A 21,822-nucleotide genomic window follows, 5' to 3' on the forward strand; every position below is an offset into this window, starting at 1 on the left:
TGAAAAAATTAGGGTGGCATAGTAGAAATAATGAAAGTGAGTTAGGAACAAGCACTTTAAAAATATGTTTATGATTCAAAAAAAGATATTTCAATGCAAATATTTTTTGTATCAATTTAATAATTTTATCAATTATGCACGAATTGTGGTCTGACAACACCAAACAATTTGTTTAGTTGATCAAATAACCAAAATAGTTTAATAATACACGCATCAAACACTAAATCTATTTGATACATGTACTGATTCATAAACCATAAACAATTTGATTATTGTAAATTGTAATACATAACAAACTCCAGTCATGGAATTGTCAAGATTTTTACTTAATTTCATATTAAATTTTATTATTCTCTTCCATTATTTTCACACTATGTTAATCAGTAATTTTCCATATGTTGTCAAGAGAACTAAATAAAGAATTCATGATATTTTTTAACTTTATAACAAGGTATTAGCTATGTTTGGAATAAATAAAAAATAGGTAAACATTGTTTTTTACAATACATTCCTCATTTTGCTAATGATAAACACAACCTAAAGTGTAAAAGCATAGGGTGCCATAATAGAATTAATAAAACTTTTCTTTATCACATACGAGGCTAAATTGCAAAAGATAAGGTGTCATGGTAGAGTTAATGAGATTAGTTTACCAAATAAGGGGCTAAAGTGTAAAAGTTTGGGTGTCATAACATAATTAATTAAATTTACTTGTAGCGTATGGGCCATATAGAAAAAATTAGGATGGTATATGGAGTTAAAATGTAAAAGTTAGGGTGTCATAATAGAATTAATAAAATTTATTTACAACACATGGGCCATATTGAAAAAATTAAGGTGGTATATGGGGTCAAAATGTAAAAGTTAGGTGTCATAGTAGAATTAATAAAATTTATTTATAACACATGGGCCATATTGAAAAAATTAAGGTGGTATATGGGGTTAAAATGTAAAAGTTAGGGTGTCATAGAAAAATTAATAAAATTTATTTACAACACATGGGTCATATTGAAAAAATTAAGGTGGTATATGTGGTCAAAATGTAAAAGTTAGGGTGTCATAGTAGAATTAATAAAACTTATTTACAACATATGGGCCATATTAAAAATATTAGGATGACATAGTAGAATTAGTGAAAGTGAGATGGGAATAAATGCTTTGGACAGTGACGACTAGTTGTTGTCACTAATTTAGAACTGGCAACCATATTGTGACGATATTTTAAGTTGTCACTGTAGGACAAGTTTCAGTGACAACATGTTTTCCAGTTGTGACAATGGTGATCTCCCGCCACACTGGATAGTTGCGCGCCTTCCATATTGTAACGACTTATCCCGTGTTGTCACTGTTGATGGGTGAACCCACGATCAAGAATGACGACATTAAAAGTCATTACTAAAGTTTCAATTGTGACAACTTTCTCTCTTGTCGCAGAGAATGTTGTCACAAAAGGCCAAATTTCTTATAGTGAACCCATATTAATATGACTACTCATTTCTCTATTCTTCTCATTCATACAATCTTAAGGGGAAAAAGTTGACCATTCTCGAATCTCAAACTCTGAAAAGCAATCATATTTGATCAGGATGTAAATTGAAAATACCCATATACATACTATTGCTAAGATGTGTGATATTTGCACTCTTATATTAGCCTCTCATATTGAAATTCACCTACTGAATAAAAGGCCATCTATGAGTGTGAGTGGCAAATTTGGGAGTGGAAATATCACTTTTTTGTGTCTAATTAGATGCACGTATTGGTTTTATATGTTTAAGGAGAAAACTTTTGAATATATACAAAATTAATTATTAGATTCAACTTCACATATAAAAGATCCCATGTATTTAGGACCAAGTACATAAATTTGAAATTTGGCAGATAAAAAATTGAAATAATTAATTATTGAATAGATCACATGTATTTAGTTTTGAAAAAAATTTTCTTGGCATAGTAAATAGAATTTTGAATAAATCAACATGTAATGCTAATGCAATTAATAACAAGTTGAACTTCACAGATTAACAACAAAATAGCAAGGTCAAAAATATTTAAAGAGGAAAACTTTAAATTTTTGATAAAACAAAAGTTAGGTGTACAATTCAATTTCATTAAATCTAATGAAGCATAATAAAGATCTTCAATGAAAATTTTTGAAATTTCATAGGGACTAAAAACAATCAAAAACTTGGCTGTCCCCGCAGCTTCCCGACGCCCCTGAAAAATTGGCCACATGCATGGTTTATTGCCCCGCTCAAAACGAATGATTGGCATTCTGAAAGATTATTTTGCTGTGACATCCTATAAAACTGATGGGGACAAATATTCAAAGAATTTATTGTAATTATTATTATTAGAATAGGAAAGAAGAATCTCTTATCCATCTGTCCCCTCCTCTTTGTCTGCATTGAACAATGTTCTGTAGTATAGGCAGGAATGATTGTACAATTTAAACTAGTAAAGCTAAAAATCAACCAAACAACTGAACCACTAACAATACTTAAAAAGGAAACCACCAGCATTTGGGCTGGTGGCCACCACCTAACTTGGTGAGGTGGGTGTGTTGTGCACCTGTTTGATCCGGTGATGGTTCAGTCCCTTCCGAATTATTTCTTGGCCTCCTTAGGTTCGCCCCCCTCCCCCTTAGTGTAGGATAGATTAGGTTATATAAAGTTGTCGTATCCGCCAAAAAAAAAAAAGAAAACTAACAATACTTAAAAATGAAACCAGGTACCTTACATCTTTGTAATAGTAGATTGACATATATAATTTGATATCAAAGTAGAGAACAAACTAAACAAGGATTTATTTAATTATGGCAACATAATGGATAGAACTCCCAAGCTGCAGAAGACATACGTAAAAACCATCAGAGCAACGAACATAGATCACTTGGGAAGCGTTAACATGTTTCTGTACTATATTTAGTGCTTCGGAACCCAGACAATGTGATCCTCAGGAAGGAAATGGCAGATTGGAACAGTTCCTGGCTTCACCTTCAGCAGCTGAAAAGCCAAATGCCTTGGGTTCCATGCTGACGTATCCCGGTGACAAACAGCTACAGCTTTGACTTTTGCTCCATCGGCACCAACTAAATTAACCATATATGCATCTGTATTCTGTGTGGTGTGGCAGTAGAAAACTGCGTAGAAATAGTTTTGCCTGTGGCAAGAAACTATTTCTTTATCGTTGTTGTTCAACTTGGAAACAGACACAATACCATATTTCTGGACTTCTGGATCTGTTTTCTGTGCTTCGTTAGAAATTGCTAGAACATCTTTGCCCAGCTTTGAAGTAGTGAAATCAACCATTGATTCGAGAGAAGTCGCACAATACTTGTCTTCTCCTTTCATTGCGGGCACCTCGCATTCTGCTATCGTTTCCTTAATAATTCTAGCATCTTGTGATTGTGGATTCAGTGAGTATTTGTTCAAAATTTCAGGAACAGATTTTGATGAGAAGGGAATCGAATTAGCAACCTGGCGGGGCAGGAAAGCCGTAGGACTTTTCACTGATTCAACAAACTTCATATTCATGCTTGAGCCGCGATTGAGGTCCATTTTCAAGAAAAAGACTTTCACTTTTGGGTCAATATGGAGCTCATCTTCAGTAGGATTTCCACAATAATGTTTGAAACTACAGCTGTCATCATATGTTTTCAACCTGAAATTGCCCCTTTCCGGCCACTTCCCTGTATTTATTGGATGAGCAACAAATTAGTACAACATATAAATCCGGCCAGCTTTTATTTCTGGTAATGGACTACAATGTCCCTGCGCAAATTCTTCCAGCAATATCCCCCTTTTTAAGATCCTTGTCATATGCTTGCTCATGATTAATGGAAGAGTAAAATTATTAAAAGAAAAGCATGTTAGATCTTTTTCTTTTCTTTTTTTTTTTTTAACACGGTACAAGAAAACCCCTGTAATTATTGAAGTACTTTTTCTTTTTGTTTTGTTTTAAGTGAAACTAGAAGTTTTCTATTACAATTTCTCCTTTTTTTTTTAAGGTTTTGAACTTGATGAGTGTCTTTCAATTCCCCCAGAATCCAAGGGAAACAAACAAAGACGCAACTCGAGCAATAGAAGCACAGTAAACGGTAGATATAGGAAAGGACCATTTCTGAGACAAACCATCTTTTAGCAGGTCTCTAACAGCTTTGGGCATAGGAGTGTTTGGAAGCTCGGATTTCCAGTAGGCTTCAAGATCTGCATGGTTTGCCCCAACTCCTAGCTGAAATATATTTCACGATACGGAAAAAGAGTTATGCAGTCAGTTTGCACACTATCCAAAGTGCGAGCAAATTATCTATCTAAAAATTAACGTAGCTTAACTTTTTCAGTAATGTACACTCACAAAAAGAAAAGAGAGAAAGTAGAGAAGCTTCAGAAATTCCATAATAGTTTATGCGCACGAGCCACGGTAGGCTGCTAGTATGCAAGACGGAGTGAAGATAGTAATAAAAGCCAATATATTTGAGCGAGATGGCACAAGAAACTGGGCAGCTTTATTTATAAGCGGAAGAGCCAAGTGCGATTGCCAATTGTTTGAGAGGGGGACAGTTTTGATATGGTGGCTGTACGGCACCAATCAAGTTTTGACATTGTTACTCTAAACATGCACCTTATCTACGAGTAGGCTTCTTGAGGGACAGTGAAGATAATACTGAAGGCAAAAATACATAAGTGAGATTTCACAGGAAATTGGCCGCATTTTAGATAAATGAACTTAATCATCACCTACAATTAAATGTGTGACTAAGAAAACCGTCATCTGTACCTTGATTGTCACCAAGAAAACTGTAATATGTACTTTTATTGTTACCAAAAATCCGATTGGTGAAAATACTACCAACTTATAACATTGAGAATTGAGTATCTAGTAGTATACCTAAAAAAGAAAAAAAATTCCATTTGAGAACCCTAAGAACATAATACTAATATCTCCAAAGCTCATCAAAATTCAGCATAATCATGCCACATGTAAAAGTGGGGTACATGATATACATGGATGAGGAAATTGTGGGCTAATGTGGAGTGACAGGTGCCGAACCTGTGCAATAATAAATCACTACTCGAGAGAAAAACAAATTTTGCATATAGTGACGAGTAGGGTCGAATCCACAAGGACTGGAGATAATTCGTTTCTTTTAGAATTCAAAGTATGGAGGTTTTCAGGATTAAATGCTAACTAATTAAATGCAAAAATAATTAATTAAAAGAAATAATTAGAGAAACTCTAGCCAAGGATACACTTCAGAAATGGTTCATGTACTGATCATCGATTCACAGATAATTCCAATATTTATTAATAGATTAGTTATAGTTGTCATGCACGCGATAAACAACCAACCTTTCCTTAATTTCTCGATAGTTAAGGTACGACCGTTAACTATTTCTCTAACTCGGAAACAACCTTAGGTACGACCGTAGGATTTAATTTCTAGATTGCATTAATAATTAGAAAAGTCCAATCCTAACTAACAAACACGCTACGAGGGTTTGTTTAAACTAGATCGTATGTTCCCCTGACATAAACCCAATTACGCCAGTTGCTACTGGGATGGAGATAATCGAACAATTACGGATTTAACTACCTCTAATTAGCAAATAGCCTACGTGAATAATTAAATATTGCGCACCTATTCAATCATACACGATAGCTATACCAACAATTAAAAGCAGAAAACATATAAATACCAATAAATGAAGGAAATAATTAAAAAAATTTAGATCTCACAGTAATTGCCGAACCAAATCTTCAGTTGTCCTTTGACTAGAATTAAGAAGCTAGTTTTCCATTAATAGAGAACCAGCCGTGCGAAAATAAAACAATCGGAGCTTTCTAATGTTTTCAGATGGGAAAAGGAAACTAAAGCTGAGCCCCCCAATTACACGTGAATCTGGCCCTTTTATATCTTCAGTAGCCGCCGCCCCCGAGAAAACTAACGTCTGACCTTAAAAAGCAAAAGCTAAGCTAATGACTAAATGCCCCTCCCGTAAATTTGGCTTTTTTCCTCCTTTATAGCGCCACCAGGAGCCAAGAAAACGTTTGACCCAATTAACGAAACCAAAGCTAATCTTTTGGAGTTTTAATCCCATGCTTCTCGCGGTTCACGTGGACCCAACCTTCTAATTGCCCACTTTTGTTGCTACCAAGCCCGCGGGTCCGGCCTTTAGGTGAGTCTCCTCAGTTTCTGGCGTGGGCACGCTCTGACATGAAGGGTCTTCTGGAAATTTGCCTCAAGAGATTACTTTTAACACCAACCACCTACAATTCACACAAATATCAAATATGAGCAAAATCTCAATACGTAGCACAGTAAGTAGCCAAAATTGGGACAAAATAACAGTGCAAAATGTGCCCAATAATTGCTCTATCAAATCCCTCCACACCTAGACAATGCTTGCCCTCAAGCATTTCAAAGCTCAGAAATACAATCAAGAAAACATAGGTCCTGCAGTAATCTACACTAACACAAGCATCCCACATTCTTGACAATGCCGCCAAAATTAGAATACACTGGATAGGTGGTGATCCGAAGAATATAAGCAGTAATACTCGTCACCTTCAAGAAAATGTATGAATACTAGGAACGCTCAAATCAACATTAGGAAATGACATTACCATAGGCTTGCACATTTATCACATCTCCACCACTGAAAAGTGAACTAAATATACAAATCAAAGGGACTTTAATAGGGTTGTAATAGGGCTTAGGTAAAAGGCGGGATAAGAAGGTAAAAATAGGGTATAATATGTCAAGAGAATGTCTGATATCCACCACATCACCACAACGCTTCATCAGAGAAATTTCACGAGCAAGGCATTTTCATTTGCCATTTCCACTGTGCAAGTGTCAAAACTCTTCTCCTGTTCTCTTTTTTTTTTTTTTTGAACAAGCGGCTCACAAGGCGTGGGCACGTCTTGTAGGCCGGAGTCTTCTGCTCACGAGCTTTTTTTTTTTTTAACGGAGCAGATGTCTTGCAAGGCGTGGGCACGCCTTGTAGGCTGGAGTCTTCTGCCCACCAGCTCATTGCCGACTTCTCCCCCTTCCCTTTTTTTCTTTTTATCTCAGATACACAGAGCACCGTACAACTTCTATTCCGACAACACTCGCTACCTTAGATTCATTTGCCTTGCACAAACAACGGAATTCAGACATTTCTTGACGACACAAGGTTAAACAAGAAAGTCTAAAAAGGTCATGGGTTATCAAACACGGCTAATCAAATAATAGTGAAGGATAAAAGCTCAAATAGGTTCACTACGGGGAGACAAGATGAAGGGCATGGTTTGTAGAAAGTTAAAGAAGGTTAAATCCTAAATGCCCTTATCATTTGAAATGCATCCAGTTCAACAAAATGTGGTCTTGACATGTACAAAATAGCAAGTTCTAGAATGCCAATACCATGTGTGATACCCACTCAATCAAACAAGAATAGAGCGAACAAGGATAATGTGCTCATACAAGGCCCAAAAGCTCCCAAAAGTTTCAAGAATGAGTCAAGTCCAGCATATTCAATATTCAACACTATTGTCAAGGAAAAACAAAATGTATAACTAGTATGTATAACCACATATCCGTGCACCTTGATTGTGCAATCCATCATAGCAACATGCTCTAGCAGTTAACAAATGTAGGACTAGAGAAGTCAACTAACTACACTTTTTTTCTTTTTTTTCTTCATTTTCCTCTTCATTTTTTTCTTTTTTTTTTGTGTTTCTTTTTTTTTTTTCTTAAAAGCAAAGCAAAAGGAGATAATAATGGAAGTCATCCCTGTAGACACCAAATTTTGGTGTAATTTCATTTGCTGTTTATTTTTAATTTTTTCATTTTAGTTTTATTCGATTTTTAGTTTTAGTTTCTAGTTTTATTTTTATTTTTAAGCTGTTAGCATAGAATCTCTTGGAAAATGAATGAAAATGAGAAAGTGAAAAGAAAAGAGGAGAGAAAAGAAAAAAAAAGAAAATTGCCCACAAAATATGTTTTATGTCTTCTAAATTCAATCTTTTGGCATTTTGTTTATTTTTGTTAAGTTATTTTGAAAAAAAAAAAAGAAAAAAAAAGAGAAAAACGATGAAAATAGGAAATGGAAAAGAAATGGAAATTGCACTTTATTGTTCTAGTTTATTTTTCATCAAATGTTAATTATTTTGTTTTGGTTATTTTTTTTTATTATTATCAATTTTGTTTGTTTCAAAAAAAAAATCAAAAAATCAAAAAATCACAATTCTATTTCTGCCGAATCCATTTCCATTTTACATTCCAGCACCTTCCATCTCTATGCCGACTTATAACCACTAATGCACTCCACTATATCACACACTAGTATATCAACTACCATCCACCACAATATATTTCTTTTCAATGGCTTTTCAGCCGTGAGTGAGCAAGGCTTCCTGGGCCAACTTTAAAACAAAAACATCTCCAATTCTGCCGGATGACATCTGAGTCTCCACTCACACCCCATTTCCCTTCATTCGTGACTTGTTTCCCATTTGAGCAACTCCAACATTCCAAAACACTTCCTCTCCAGCCTCTGCCTTGGGACCATCGACAGAAAGTGCGAGAGAGAGAGAGCGGCAACCGTGCATCCGAGAGGGAAGAAAAGGATCCGCGAGCGGCAAAAATTTTTCTGGTTCCGTCCGTGAGTTGAAGTAAGACAGAGAGAAGCTGTGAGCGAGCTTCACCCTTCTGCACTTCTGTTCTACCAGCTGCAATCAAGTTTCCAGCCGCAACAACCACCATCTCCACCGACAACCACAGCCACACCAACCCAAAACAGAAAACCTGTCGCGTGCTTGTGAGCCGAGAGGAGGAAAACATTTTCCAGATTTTCGTGTGAAAGCTTGACTAGTTGTGAGTTATTCTTTAATGGGGTATGTGTACACCTCTTGGCTTGTAATAGATAGAGCTTTGGCGAGCAATTTGGTCCATTTTCCCCTTCCCCTTTTGTTTTAATTAGTGAATGTAATAAGTTCATTAGTTTGGTTGCATGCCTTTGTGTTACGTGTTACTTGCTTTATTAGGTTTTGCATCTAGTCGAGCATGTTAAGTGTTACGTGCTACGTGTTTATGGGCGTTTGGCATGTCTACTAGCTTTCTGTAGTGTAGATGAATGGAATGGATGAATGTACGTTTCCACTAGTCCAACGCTAGTCGGAATTCATAGAATGGGCTAGTCCAACGCTAGACCCTTAGGGATTTCCCCTCATTAGCATAATCATTTGCTTGTTCACCACATATCATGCATTTTTCTTAGTTTTATCACTTGGCATGCTCCTCGAACCCCCTTTCCCTTCATTTTAGGATTTTTGCATATCATGATAGTTGTAGGGTCCATTTGCTTGAGGGTCCCTTTCTGATAAGGGAAACGAGCGAGTGTGGCTACTCGATAGCCTTAGCACACTAGTTTTGCCTTCTAATCAAAGGGAAAATCGAAGTCGACAAGTTAGGAGTCATTCCCATACCCGACCTGATGCATTCCCTTAGGTTCATTCATTCTCATTTATCACTCACTCATTCTTTTCAATTCACATTTCCTTTCCTTATTGTTCATTTTGATTTCTACTTCACGAAATTGCATTTAATTACACCTATATGCACTTATCACTATATTTCATACACTTGCACACAAATACTTGGAATTTTCATACAATTGCACACGTGCACCTTTTCATACACTTGCACACAAACACTTGGATTTTTAAATTTCTTTTCATACACTTCCACACTTGCACATTTGAGTCTCATTTGCATTAATCGACCTCTATGGGGTTTTCCTTTGTTGGCCGCCACAATTCATGTGGTTTGGGATCAAAAGCCTCACGAGAGACATCGTAGAATTTAGGATTGCATTTTTCTCTCCGTTTTGCATTCATATAGTCATATCCAACGTGCGAACATATATTGGGTAGAAAATTAGGAAAGGTAAGGTTAAGTCGCGCAACTAGCCTTGGCTAGGTCAAAGGGGTGCCTTGGATTCTATCCTTGCCTTCCCCTTTGTCAAACGTGACCCCCGAACCTTTTTCTTTGGCTTACGTGGACTAGGAGTCGTTTTAAAAAGGGTTTTACTACTTTGTCTTTAAAAAACACTTTTTGGGTGACTTGGTACACCCCAAATCTATACCAAGTGGCGACTCCGTTTTCATATTTAAAAAACCCTTTTTAAAATTTCAATTGGCCAAATCGTCGCTTTCCAAAGTCCCATGGCCTTTTTACCTTTCATTTTGCACACGTTCACACCACACTTCACACACACATCACTCACACAATTCACACATTCAAAAGTGGGGCGCGACAATCCCCCCACACCTAATACCTACATTGTTCTCAATGTAGAAAAGATGAATGAAGTATAAGGAGAAAATGAGAGAAACTTCCCTGACCACCGAGAGGGTGCAGCGAGACACTAAGGCGGAGAAGGGTGGGGTGGCTAGAATCCAATGTGAGCAAAGAAAGCCGTCTGATGAGAGAGATAGTGATGGTGGGACGGGCAGCAGCGTGCGATGGATGGCGCGAGGGGGAGAGAGAGAGTTTCTAGCGGCAGTGGACAAGGGGGAAACCTTGGACTAAGACAAAACAAAGAAAATTGAAAAGTAGAAGCTGAGACAATGGAAATTGATAAAACCATACAAGACAAGAAAAGAGAAAAGTAGAAAGTGGGATTAGAGAGGGTCCTGGTCAATCTTTGACTTTTGTTGGCGCAAAGGCTGGAAGGCGTGGGCGCGCCTTGGAAGCTATAGTCTTCTGACCGTCAATTCCAAAGCTTCATTCCTTAGGCGTGACCAACTAAAGTGGGCATGTCTAACTGCTAGCTTCCTGCCACAAAACAACAACCCACTAAATGACACTAATACTTAACAAAAATTTCGAAAATATAACAAAACTAAAACAAAAGAAGCCTTGGGTTGCCTCCCAAGCAGCGCCTTTCTTTAATGTCTTTGGTTAGACATCGTCATGTTTATTCACGGAGGATAAAATCGTGTAGCTCGTTTCAGTACTTCATCTTCTATGTATCCTTGATATCCCTCGTAAATAGAGTAATTCTTGAGCACACGAGGTATGGTCTTCCATGGATTAGTAGATGCCTCTAAACAAGTCGATAAGAATCTTAGTTCTTCACTTACTCCTCCATTACGAACACTTAATGGTTCGAGATATTTTTCCATTGCAACTCTTAACTTATTCCTGTCATGAAACTCAAAATTATCTGGCATAATAAAATCTATTTCACTAACAGGATTTAAAGAATAAGAGTTCGAAAAATATTGACTAAGGAATGGAGGAAATGTCACCGCATTTAGGGATTGTTCACTGAATTCATTCACTTGAACAATTTGGTATTGGGATCCTATTTCTTCCACTTCAATTCTCTTCTCAACTGCATCTTTTGCTTCTTCTTCTTGAGACTCTTGCAGCTCTATGTCATTTGTCAGGATAATTGCACTCTTGACGGGTATTTTACATACGTGCAAGCTAAAAAATACCGAATTACACCCGTTCACTGCAAGTATACAGATCAACTAGTAGTTTAGGGTATATATCGGGTCGATTCCACAGGGAAGAGTGAACAATTACCGGTATTGCTAAAGCTTCTCTATTATTTAGACTATCAATAAATTATAACAAGTAAAACCTACTGAACTTATGCAAGAAAATAACAAATGAAAGCTCCTTAGGTTGTGGTATCCCTAACTACTCATGCAAGTGCTATTTTTTGATCATTGAGTACTACATCTAAGCTAGTTATGGTGTAATTTCCTTATGCATTTGAATCCTACTTTCGTAGTGAATCAATTATACTCATAACTAATCCATACCTATTCTCATGGTTATGAAATTAGTTACAAGTTCATTTCTTCAATGAAATTACATAAAATTAATCACCAAAACCCCATAGGTGCACCTCTACTCTCGTGAGTGTACTCCCCATGTTTAGCACTTATTGAACTAATATTAAATCTCAATTTTCATTGCAGAAATAACACCTTAGATAATCACAATTAATGGTACCAGATTAATCATGATTTAAAGAGCTAAAGTGCTAAATAACTTGCTCAAATTATGGCAGTCAATTAGCCAAATAATAAATACTAACAATCATAGAAAGTTCAACCAAACCCAAGGTATAAACTTTAAAGACACATATTAAATATAAAATCCAGAACTTGCATAATAACCATAGTTAAGAATCCAATACAAAAGATAAAGAATTGGAGTAGAGATAACCCATGTCACTTGAGCTTCAACTCCTCCTTCTTCATCTCCATCTTCATCCTAATCTACCTATTATACAAGAATGGATTAACTACACTTACTACACTATATATCCTACACTAAGGAAATGGAAGAACTACATTTCTGCACTTCAAGCTCTCTCCCGTATGTTTTTTTTTTGTCTTCCCAAGTGTCTCTGCATATAAGCTGATGAAAATCTCCTCTCTAGTCCAAAATTTCTGCTCTAATGATTCTCAATTCTCCATTTGTTAAGGAAGTCAAAAACAATGACTTTTGACTTGGAATAAGCCATATTGTATGCTCTTTTTGTCTTCTGAAGCATGTGCACCGAATTCACTTGCAACTTATAGCTGGAAAGTAGTCTGAACACAAGAGAATTGACTGAACAAATTGCAGAATTTCGGCCAGAAAACGCGCCTACACAAAACGCGGTTACAAGTCACGTTTTGTGTACTCGCGTATTCACTTTGGCCTTACTTCATCTGTGATTTTCTCTATCATAAAGGCCTAACTGGCTTTTGTACAAAACACAAAAGTTGTAGCCCTTTGAGTTAGCTTTTCAATGCTTCAAGAATCATCCAAATCGGAGCTTTGTAGCCTGAGATATGATCATAATACTAAACACTGGTCAGAGCTCTGTTTTCCACTTTGGACAGCTGAGTTGAATTTCGGTATTTCAACTTTTGGGCTATGAAAACGGCTGAATTGGACTTTGATGTTTTCATACCAAATTTAGATCTCTTTCTTAGCTTTAAATTGGTATAAAGATCACCTCAATCTGATCAATGTAGCTCCAGATATAGTCGAAATACTGAAGAGTGTCAAAACTGTCTTGACTTGCATTTCCTTACTTAAACGTTTTTCACTTCATTTTTCTTTTTACCACTTTGAATTCATCACCAAATCTCTATTTTTCACTTCAATTGGCATCCTTTGGTGGTTGAATCATCATTCCTGCATAAAAATGAAGTTTTTACTATTAAAATCAATAGAAATGCAATATTAGCCACTTTTACCAAAAATGTATATTTTTACCAAAACCTTAGTTATTTTAATTATAAAACTAAATAATCAAACCAAATTAACTAATAAAATGCACTTAAAAATACGTAAAATAAATCCTTATCAAATACCCCCACACTTGAATCATTGCTTGTCCTCAAGCAATAAAAAAAATACAAACCAACAATGATCCAAAATTTGAAAATAAACATATGTAGCATTTCAACTTCATTTCCTAAAAACAAAGTAAATAACCATTATGCAATTATTCAATTAAGTTCAAGTACTCATAATATCAAGTAAAGGAGAGCCAATTATACCGTAATTATAACAAGTTTAATTCAATTTCTCATTCTTACTTAATTTCATACGCAAGTAACTCATATGGTCAATAATATGCTTCCTAAACTCATGATCTTTTTTTTATTCAAATTTAAAAAGGGATTTATTTATATAATATAGCTAAATATTACTTAAGTTGTGAAAGTATCTTTTTACGCGAGGATCGACATTTTTAGATGAAGATCACCGGTTACTCAATACTTCACATACTCAAGTTGTTTTGCATACTCTTAATTCAAGTACCGTTTTACGTGAAAGTCGACATTTTTAGATGAAGACTCCCGGTTACTAAGTACGAGAATCATTGGAGTAGAATAAATCTTATTCATTTTTTTTTCTTTTTTCATTTTTTCTTTTCATTATTTTTCATTTTTCTCTCTTTTTTTTTTTAGTAAAAATAATAAACATTCCCTCAATTGATTAATCATGAGAGGAGTGTTGCAATTACTGACCATATTTATCACTTAACTTATAAAATCAAATGAAGCGAAGAAATTTCATCAAATATGCAAAAAAATATAGGCATAATTTTCTCCACTTTAAAAGATATACTTTTTTACAAATGCAAAAATTATAATCACATAATAGTCATTTCCAAGTTAAATGAGAAAAGAAGTGCTTAAATCACATATATTTATTTCAAATGTAGAAGGAATTTGAACTACTAATGGTATGGAACTTGTTACCCCTTGGATAAAATCGAAAAAACTTTAAACATTTTTGGGGCAAGTTTGCAATTTCGGACAAGATTTTAGAAAAATTGTGAATTTTAACACAAGTCTCATATTTGCAACTAATAAGTCAATCACATACAATGTATATAATCTCAATTCTCCCCCCACACTTAACATACACATTGTCCTCAATGTGTAAAAAGGAAAATCAAGATAAAGAAAGTAATACTCCCCTATGATGTGATTGAATATGAAGTATCAAGGTACGTTGTTCACCTGTCTTCATCGCTTCATGAATTCCATTTGGTAACCATTAGTGATATAAACTTAAAAATGGAAATTGAGAAACAAAAGTGATAACAAAGGCTTAAGAAAACAAAATGGCGATCCGTAACTTCAAGTCTTTGTTTTGGTGATGTACCTATATAAAATACACAATAAACTATGCAAGGTATAATAAAATACATGAGGCAAAGAAAAAGAATGCGCAAGAATGTCATGTTTCCTTCATTCTGGGGCAGAATTGAAAACGTTGCTTACGTTTTCAAAACGTGGCATAAAACGTGGCTCGATGGAGCGTTTTCAAAACGTGGCTCGATGGAGCGTTTTCTGCCACATTTTCTGTTGCAAATTTTTGCAGAAATGCCAACTTTGAAAAATTACACATCTTTCTCCAATTACTCAAAATGCATCATAGATCATTATTTCGACAAAATTATCAATGCACGCACATGTAAAATGATCAAAACATGCATTCTAAACCTCTTTAATGCATCAAAAACCATAATTACTGAATTTGAGGTGTTGAGATCTTTGATCAAACTTCGCATTTTTCACCTCATTTGGTCACTTTTGCATCTTTTTCGAAAACCTACAAATGAAAAATAACAAAATAACTCAAACTCATACTTTAAACATAAAATCACTCCAAAGTAACACGAACTTAAACAAATATTGGGTTGCCTCCCAATAAGCGCTTCTTTAAAGTCAATAGCTTGACTATTTCACCTCATTTTTCAAGGAGGTTTAGTTAACGAATAATCCACCATTTTTGGCCTTGGTGGATCATTGTAAGGTGACTTAATAGAAAAAGTCACATGATCTAATAATCTGAGAGATGGAAGTGACTTATATATTCCAAATGTTTCATAGATATTACCTTGAATATGCACCACTTGAGAACTTACCAAAGGAAATGTCATGAGAGTATCTTGGGCAGGAATACCTTTAGAACCTATACTTTCAATGCACTCCTCAAGAGGGGTGAAAAACGAGTCGTTAAAACTCTCTTCTTGAGGTTCAAAGTTAGTTCCAAAGATATTATCATGTGAAATGGATATTTGCTCATTGAAACACAATTGAGATTCATCATTTTCATTAAAATGCAACCCATTTTCACATACAACATTCCCACCATTCATGCTAGGATCATTTTGCAAATTATTAGAGGAAATAACTTCACACAATGCATTCAATTGCTCAAGTATTCTACCAAAGTGAGAAGCGTATTCATCTATTCTTTCCTCAATCCTATCAAAACGGTCGAAAGTTGCATTTGCTAGCTTTTCTATTGCTGAATCAAATTGATTAGAAAAATTTTCTACAGCTAGCTCCCAAGATGCATTAGAATCATTAGCTAATGGTTCACTTTCTAACTCCCAAGGCAGAGGTGCATTAGCTAACTTCTCTATTGCCAACTCCCAAGATGGTTTTGATTCATATTGGACACTTCCAGGTTGGTAATCATAAAAACATGAATAATCACTATAAGTACATTGATCATCCCAACCATAAGCAGGAGAATTGCTCCAATTAGCACTATATTGATCAAAATAGGGATTGTAATGCTCTAATTCATCATAATAATCCACATTTTGTGCTTGTCTACATGTATTAGAAGCATGATAACCTCCACACAAGTCACAAATCCAATGATAAGAATTAAAAGCATTAGCATTCCTCCCTTGCTTAATTTCATGCATAATTGTGTCCATTTGAACTTGTAACATCATAACATCAAATTTAGCCTTTAAGCACCTTAAACCATCTTCAAAAGACATACATTCAGTAAATTCTTGGTTACCTCTATTGAAGGAGCTTTGCACTTGGTAACCATCCATTGCCAATCTTCCACTTCTCAAACTTTGTCCTCCAAATTGACCTACCCTTCTCATTACCTAAAATTGCTTTTAAACAACCTCAAAAGCAAAATTAGTAAGAAAAATAGGTAATGAAACACATACACATAAAATACAAAAATAACAGAAAATAACATTCATATTATAACTAATATTATGTCTAAACTAATAAAGTTGCTCTTCACACCGATATTGCCAAATCATCCCCGGCAACGGTGCCAAAAACTTGACGGGTATTTTACATACGTGCAAGCTAAAAAATACCGAATTGCACCCGTTCACTGCAAGTATACAGATCAACTAGTAGTTTAGGATATATATCGGGTCGATCCCACAGGGAAGAGTGAACAATTACCGGTATTACTAAAGCTTCTCTATTATTTAGACTATCAATAAATTATAACAAGTAAAACCTACTGAACTTATGCAAGAAAATAACAAATGAAAGCTCCTTAGATTGTGGTATCCCTAACTACTCATACAAGTGCTATTTTTTGATCATTGAGTACTACATCTAAGCTAGTTATGGTATAATTTCCTTATGCATTTGAATCCTACTTTCGTAGTGAATCAATTATACTCATAACTAATCCATACCTATTCTCATGGTTATGAAATTAGTTACAAGTTCATTTCTTCAATAAAATTACATAAAATTAATCACCAAAACCCCATAGGTGCACCTCTACTCTCGTGAGTGTACTCCCCATGTTTAGCACTTATTGAACTAATATTAAATCTCAATTTTCATTACAGAAATAACACCTTAGATAATCACAATTAATGGTACCAGATTAATCATGATTTAAAGAGCTAAAGTGCTAAATAACTTGCTCAAATTATGGCAGTCAATTAGCCAAATAATAAACACTAACAATCATAGAAAGTTCAACCAAACTCAAGGTATAAACTTTAAAGACACATATTAAATATAAAATCCAGAACTTGCATAATAACCATAGTTAAGAATCCAATACAAAAGATAAAGAATTGGAGTAGAGATAACCCATGTCACTTGAGCTTCAACTCCTCCTTCTTCATCTCCATCTTCATCCTAATCTAGCTATTATACAAGAATGGATTAACTACACTTACTACACTATCCTACACTAAGGAAATGGAAGAACTACATTTCTGCACTTCAAGCTCTCTCCCGTATGTTTTTTTTTGTCTTCCCAAATGTCTCTGCATATAAGCTGATGAAAATCTCCTCTCTAGCCCAAAATTTCTGCTCTAATGATTCTCAATTCTCCATTTGTTAAGGAAGTAAAAAACAATGACTTTTGACTTGGAATAAGCCATATTGTATGCTCTTTTTGTCTTCTGAAGCATGTGCACCGAATTCACTTGCAACTTATAGCTGGAAAGTAGTCTGAACACAAGAGAATTGACTGAACAAATTGCAAAATTTCGGCCAGAAAACGCGCCTACACAAAACGCGGTTACAAGTCACGTTTTGTGTACTCGCGTATTCACTTTGGCCTTACTTCATCTGTGATTTTCTCTATCATAAAGGCCGAACTGGCTTTTGTACAAAACACAAAAGGTGTAGCCCTTTGAGTTATCTTTTCAATGCTTCAAGAATCATCCAAATCGGAGCTTTGTAGCCTGAGATATGATCACAATACTAAACACTGGTCAGAGCTCTGTTTTCCACTTTGGACAGCTGAGTTGAATTTCGGTATTTCAACTTTTGGGCTATGAAAACGGCTGAATTGGACTTTGATGTTTTCATACCAAATTTAGATCTCTTTCTTAGCTTTAAATTGGTATAAAGATCACCTCAATCTGATCAATGTAGCTCCAGATATAGTCGAAATACTGAAGAGTGTCAAAACTGTCTTGACTTGCATTTCCTTACTTAAACGTTTTTCACTTCATTTTTCTTTTTACCACTTTGAATTCATCACCAAATCTCTATTTTTCACTTCAATTGGCATCCTTTGGTGGTTGAATCATCATTCCTGCATAAAAATGAAGTTTTTACTATTAAAATCAATAGAAATGCAATATTAGCCACTTTTACCAAAAATGTATATTTTTACCAAAACCTTAGTTATTTTAATTATAAAACTAAATAATCAAACCAAATTAACTAATAAAATGCACTTAAAAATACGTAAAATAAATCCTTATCAACTCTCATCGTCATCATGATCGATAATCATCTGTGAAGGTAATTCTTCACTCATTCGAGAAGTCAATTGCGTTATTCTAGATGTCATTTGATCCATTTGATCTGCCAAGTTACGCATGCTCGCTTGTGTCTCCTGATGAAATTGATATGTGTTAGTAGCTAATAATTCAATCATTTCTTCAAGAGACATACCTGACATAGATGATGGTTGTTGAGACTCTTGCTGTTGAAAACCTATTGACCTTTGTTCATAATTAAAATTGGAATCATTCCACCATCCTTGATCATACCCATTTGAATAAGGGTCATACCATGTTTGATATTGAGGTGAAAAATCTCCAAAACTATCGATTGGAGCACCTGGGCCATCTTGAAATGCGGGATATATGTCAGTTGATTGACCTGAGGCAAAATAAGTTCCACAATTCGCAACAGCCTATTGATCATTAGAAAAAGCATGAGTCTCATAACCCCATCTAGAAATAAAATCCACTCTATCACCAAAATACAAAATATTAGTAGCCATAAAAAAAAAGATGAACTAAAAAAGAAACAAATTAATCAAGCGCCAGTCCTCGGCAACGGTGCCAAAAATTAACAGGTGCCGAACCTGTGCAATAATAAATCACTACTCGAGAGAAATACAAACTTTGCATATAGTGGTGAGTAGGGTCGAATCCACAAGGATTGGGGATAATTCGTTTCTTCTAAAATTCAAAGTATGGGGGTTTTCAGGATTAAATGCTAACTAATTAAATGTAAAAAATAATTAATTAAAAGAAATAATTAGAGAAACTCTAGCCAAGGGTACACTTCAGAAATGGTTCATGCACTGATCATCGATTCACAGATAATTCCAACATTTATTAATAGATTAGTTATAATTGTCATGCACGCGATAAACAACCAACCTTTCCTTAATTTCTCAATAGTTAAGGTACTACCGTTAACTATTTTTCTAACCCGGAAACAACCCTAGGTATGACCGTAGGATTTAATTTCTAGATTGCATTAATAATTAGAAAGGCCCAATCCTAACTAACAAATATGCTACGAGGGTTTGTTTAAACTAGATCGTATGTTCCCCTGACATAAACCCAATTATGCCAGTTGCTACTGGGATGGAGATAATCGAACAATTACGGATTCAACTACCCCCAATTAGCAAATAGCCTACGTGAATAATTAAATATTGCGCACCTATTCAATCATACACGATAGCTATACCAATAATTAAAAGTAGAAAACATATAAATACCAATAAATGAAGGAAATAATTAAAATAATTTAGATCTCACAGTAATTGCCGAACCAAATCTTCAGTTGTCCTTTGACTAGAATTAAGAAGCTGGTTCTCCATGAATTAAGAAGCTAGTTCTCCATTAATGGAGAACCAGCCGTGCGGAAATAAAACAATCGGAGCTTTCTAATGTTTTCAGATGGGAAAAGGAAACTAAAGCTGAGCCCCCCAATTACACGTGAATCTGGCCCTTTTATATCTTCAGTAGCCGCCGCCCCCGAGAAAGCTAACGTCTGACCTTAAAAAGCAAAAGCTAAGCTAATGACTAAATGCCCCTCCCGTAAATCTGGCTTTTTTCCTCCTTTATAGCGCCGCCAGGAGCCAAGAAAACGTTTGACCCAATTAACGAAACCAAAGCTAATCTTTTGGAGCTTTAATTCCATGCTTCTCGCGGTTCACGTGAACCCAACCTTCTAATTGCCCACTTTTGTTGCTGCCAAGCCCGCTGGTCCGGCCTTTAGGTGAGTCTCCTCAGTTTCTGGCGTGAGCACGCTCTGAAATGAAGGGTCTTCTGGAAATTTGCCTCAAGAGATTACTTTTAACACCAACCACCTACAATTCATACAAATATCAAATATGAGTAAAATCTTAATACTTAGCACAGTAAGTAACCAAAATTAGGACAAAATAACAGTGCAAAATGTGCCCAATAATTGCTCTATCATGGAGGCAACAAAATAAATCAAAATGTGGAATCTCTTATCTATTTAAGTAGTTTTGTTATGTCTTACTTGTACCTAAAACTATTACGTTCTACAATTAAAGCATATGGTTATTGTTATGAGCTTGTAACTTCGATTCCTTAGCATCAACTTGCGTTTAGTTTTAGCTGAGTATCAAGCTATGCAAAACATACTTAGATAAGTTTGGTATACACACCGAATTGCATTCACATATTATAATTCCACCTATAAACAGCAACTCTAAATTATAATATTTTTAAACAATAGATACAAACATGAAAATCGTTAAAATTAAAGAGGTAAATTAGTCATTAGTTTTGCTTTTGTCGCTTAAGTTGTACATCACTTAGTATAGAATTTTCCATGTAGTATATTTCAAAGCACATAAACATAATAATGTTTGATGATATAAGAAGAGCTTAGATGAAAATATATAATAATATAAGAAAAGTCATGTAAATTGAATATAATAATATTAGTTAAAGGTATTTGCATTTTACATGGTATGGGCTTCCTAAGGAAATGTCAAGAATATTCTTATTTGACAACTAAAATGATTGAAGTGACCAAAATAAATAAATATAATATGCATCACATTTTAACCCGTCATGGTTTTGTGTTTTATTACATAATCCCAATTATTTTAGTGCTATACCACATAACCCTCATATGATTTTTAAAATACATAACCCCCTATGGTTAATTAATAATTTTAGATTTTATAGATATTTTAATTGATTTCATTATGAAATACAAATATAGTCATTTTGACACTTTAGTTCAAATTATGAGAGGATTATATAATTTTTTCAAAAAGTCTTGCATCTCCTTGTTCCAAGAATGCCCTTGATTGCCTGCTATTTGAACTCTTTTCGGATAATTGTCAAATTGGTCCTTATTATGGTATTTTCGTTCTACTCCCTGAAATATATGCAAATTACGAAAAGTGAGTAGAATCCAGCAATTAATCCACATCAAGTCAGACAATAGGGGAAATTAATAATAAAATAAATGATAAAATTGCGCGCTATCATTAGTCATTAGTTTGTTTTTGTCGCTTAAGTTGTACATCACTTAGTATAGAATTTTCCATATCGTATATTTCAAGGCACATAAACAGAATAACGTTTGATGATATAAGAAGAGCCTAGATGAAAATATACAATAATATAAGAAAAGTCATGTAAATTGAATATACTAATATTAGTTAAAGGTATTTGCATTTTACAGGGTATGGGCTTCCTAAGGATATGTCAAGAATATTCTTATTTGAAAACTAAAATGATTGAAGTGACCAAAATA

The 21,822-nt window shown here is 34.8% G+C and overlaps 1 protein-coding gene across 1 annotated transcript; it reads right to left on the bottom strand.

Annotated features, from left to right (window-relative positions):
* Positions 1 to 2,740: 2,740 nt before the first annotated feature.
* On the bottom strand, positions 2,741 to 4,514 carry LOC113707401 (BURP domain protein RD22-like). The gene is made up of 3 exons (XM_027229709.2): positions 4,357 to 4,514; positions 4,134 to 4,233; positions 2,741 to 3,691 (listed from the first exon to the last, which is right to left on the bottom strand). The coding sequence occupies exons 1-3, from the start codon at positions 4,396 to 4,398 to the stop codon at positions 2,925 to 2,927; spliced, it is 909 nt and encodes a 302-aa protein (XP_027085510.2). The 5' UTR covers positions 4,399 to 4,514; the 3' UTR covers positions 2,741 to 2,924.
* Positions 4,515 to 21,822: the final 17,308 nt, after the last annotated feature.

The sequence above is a fragment of the Coffea arabica genome, chromosome 8c, assembly GCF_036785885.1.
Source record: "Coffea arabica cultivar ET-39 chromosome 8c, Coffea Arabica ET-39 HiFi, whole genome shotgun sequence".
Taxonomy (NCBI): domain Eukaryota; kingdom Viridiplantae; phylum Streptophyta; class Magnoliopsida; order Gentianales; family Rubiaceae; genus Coffea; species Coffea arabica.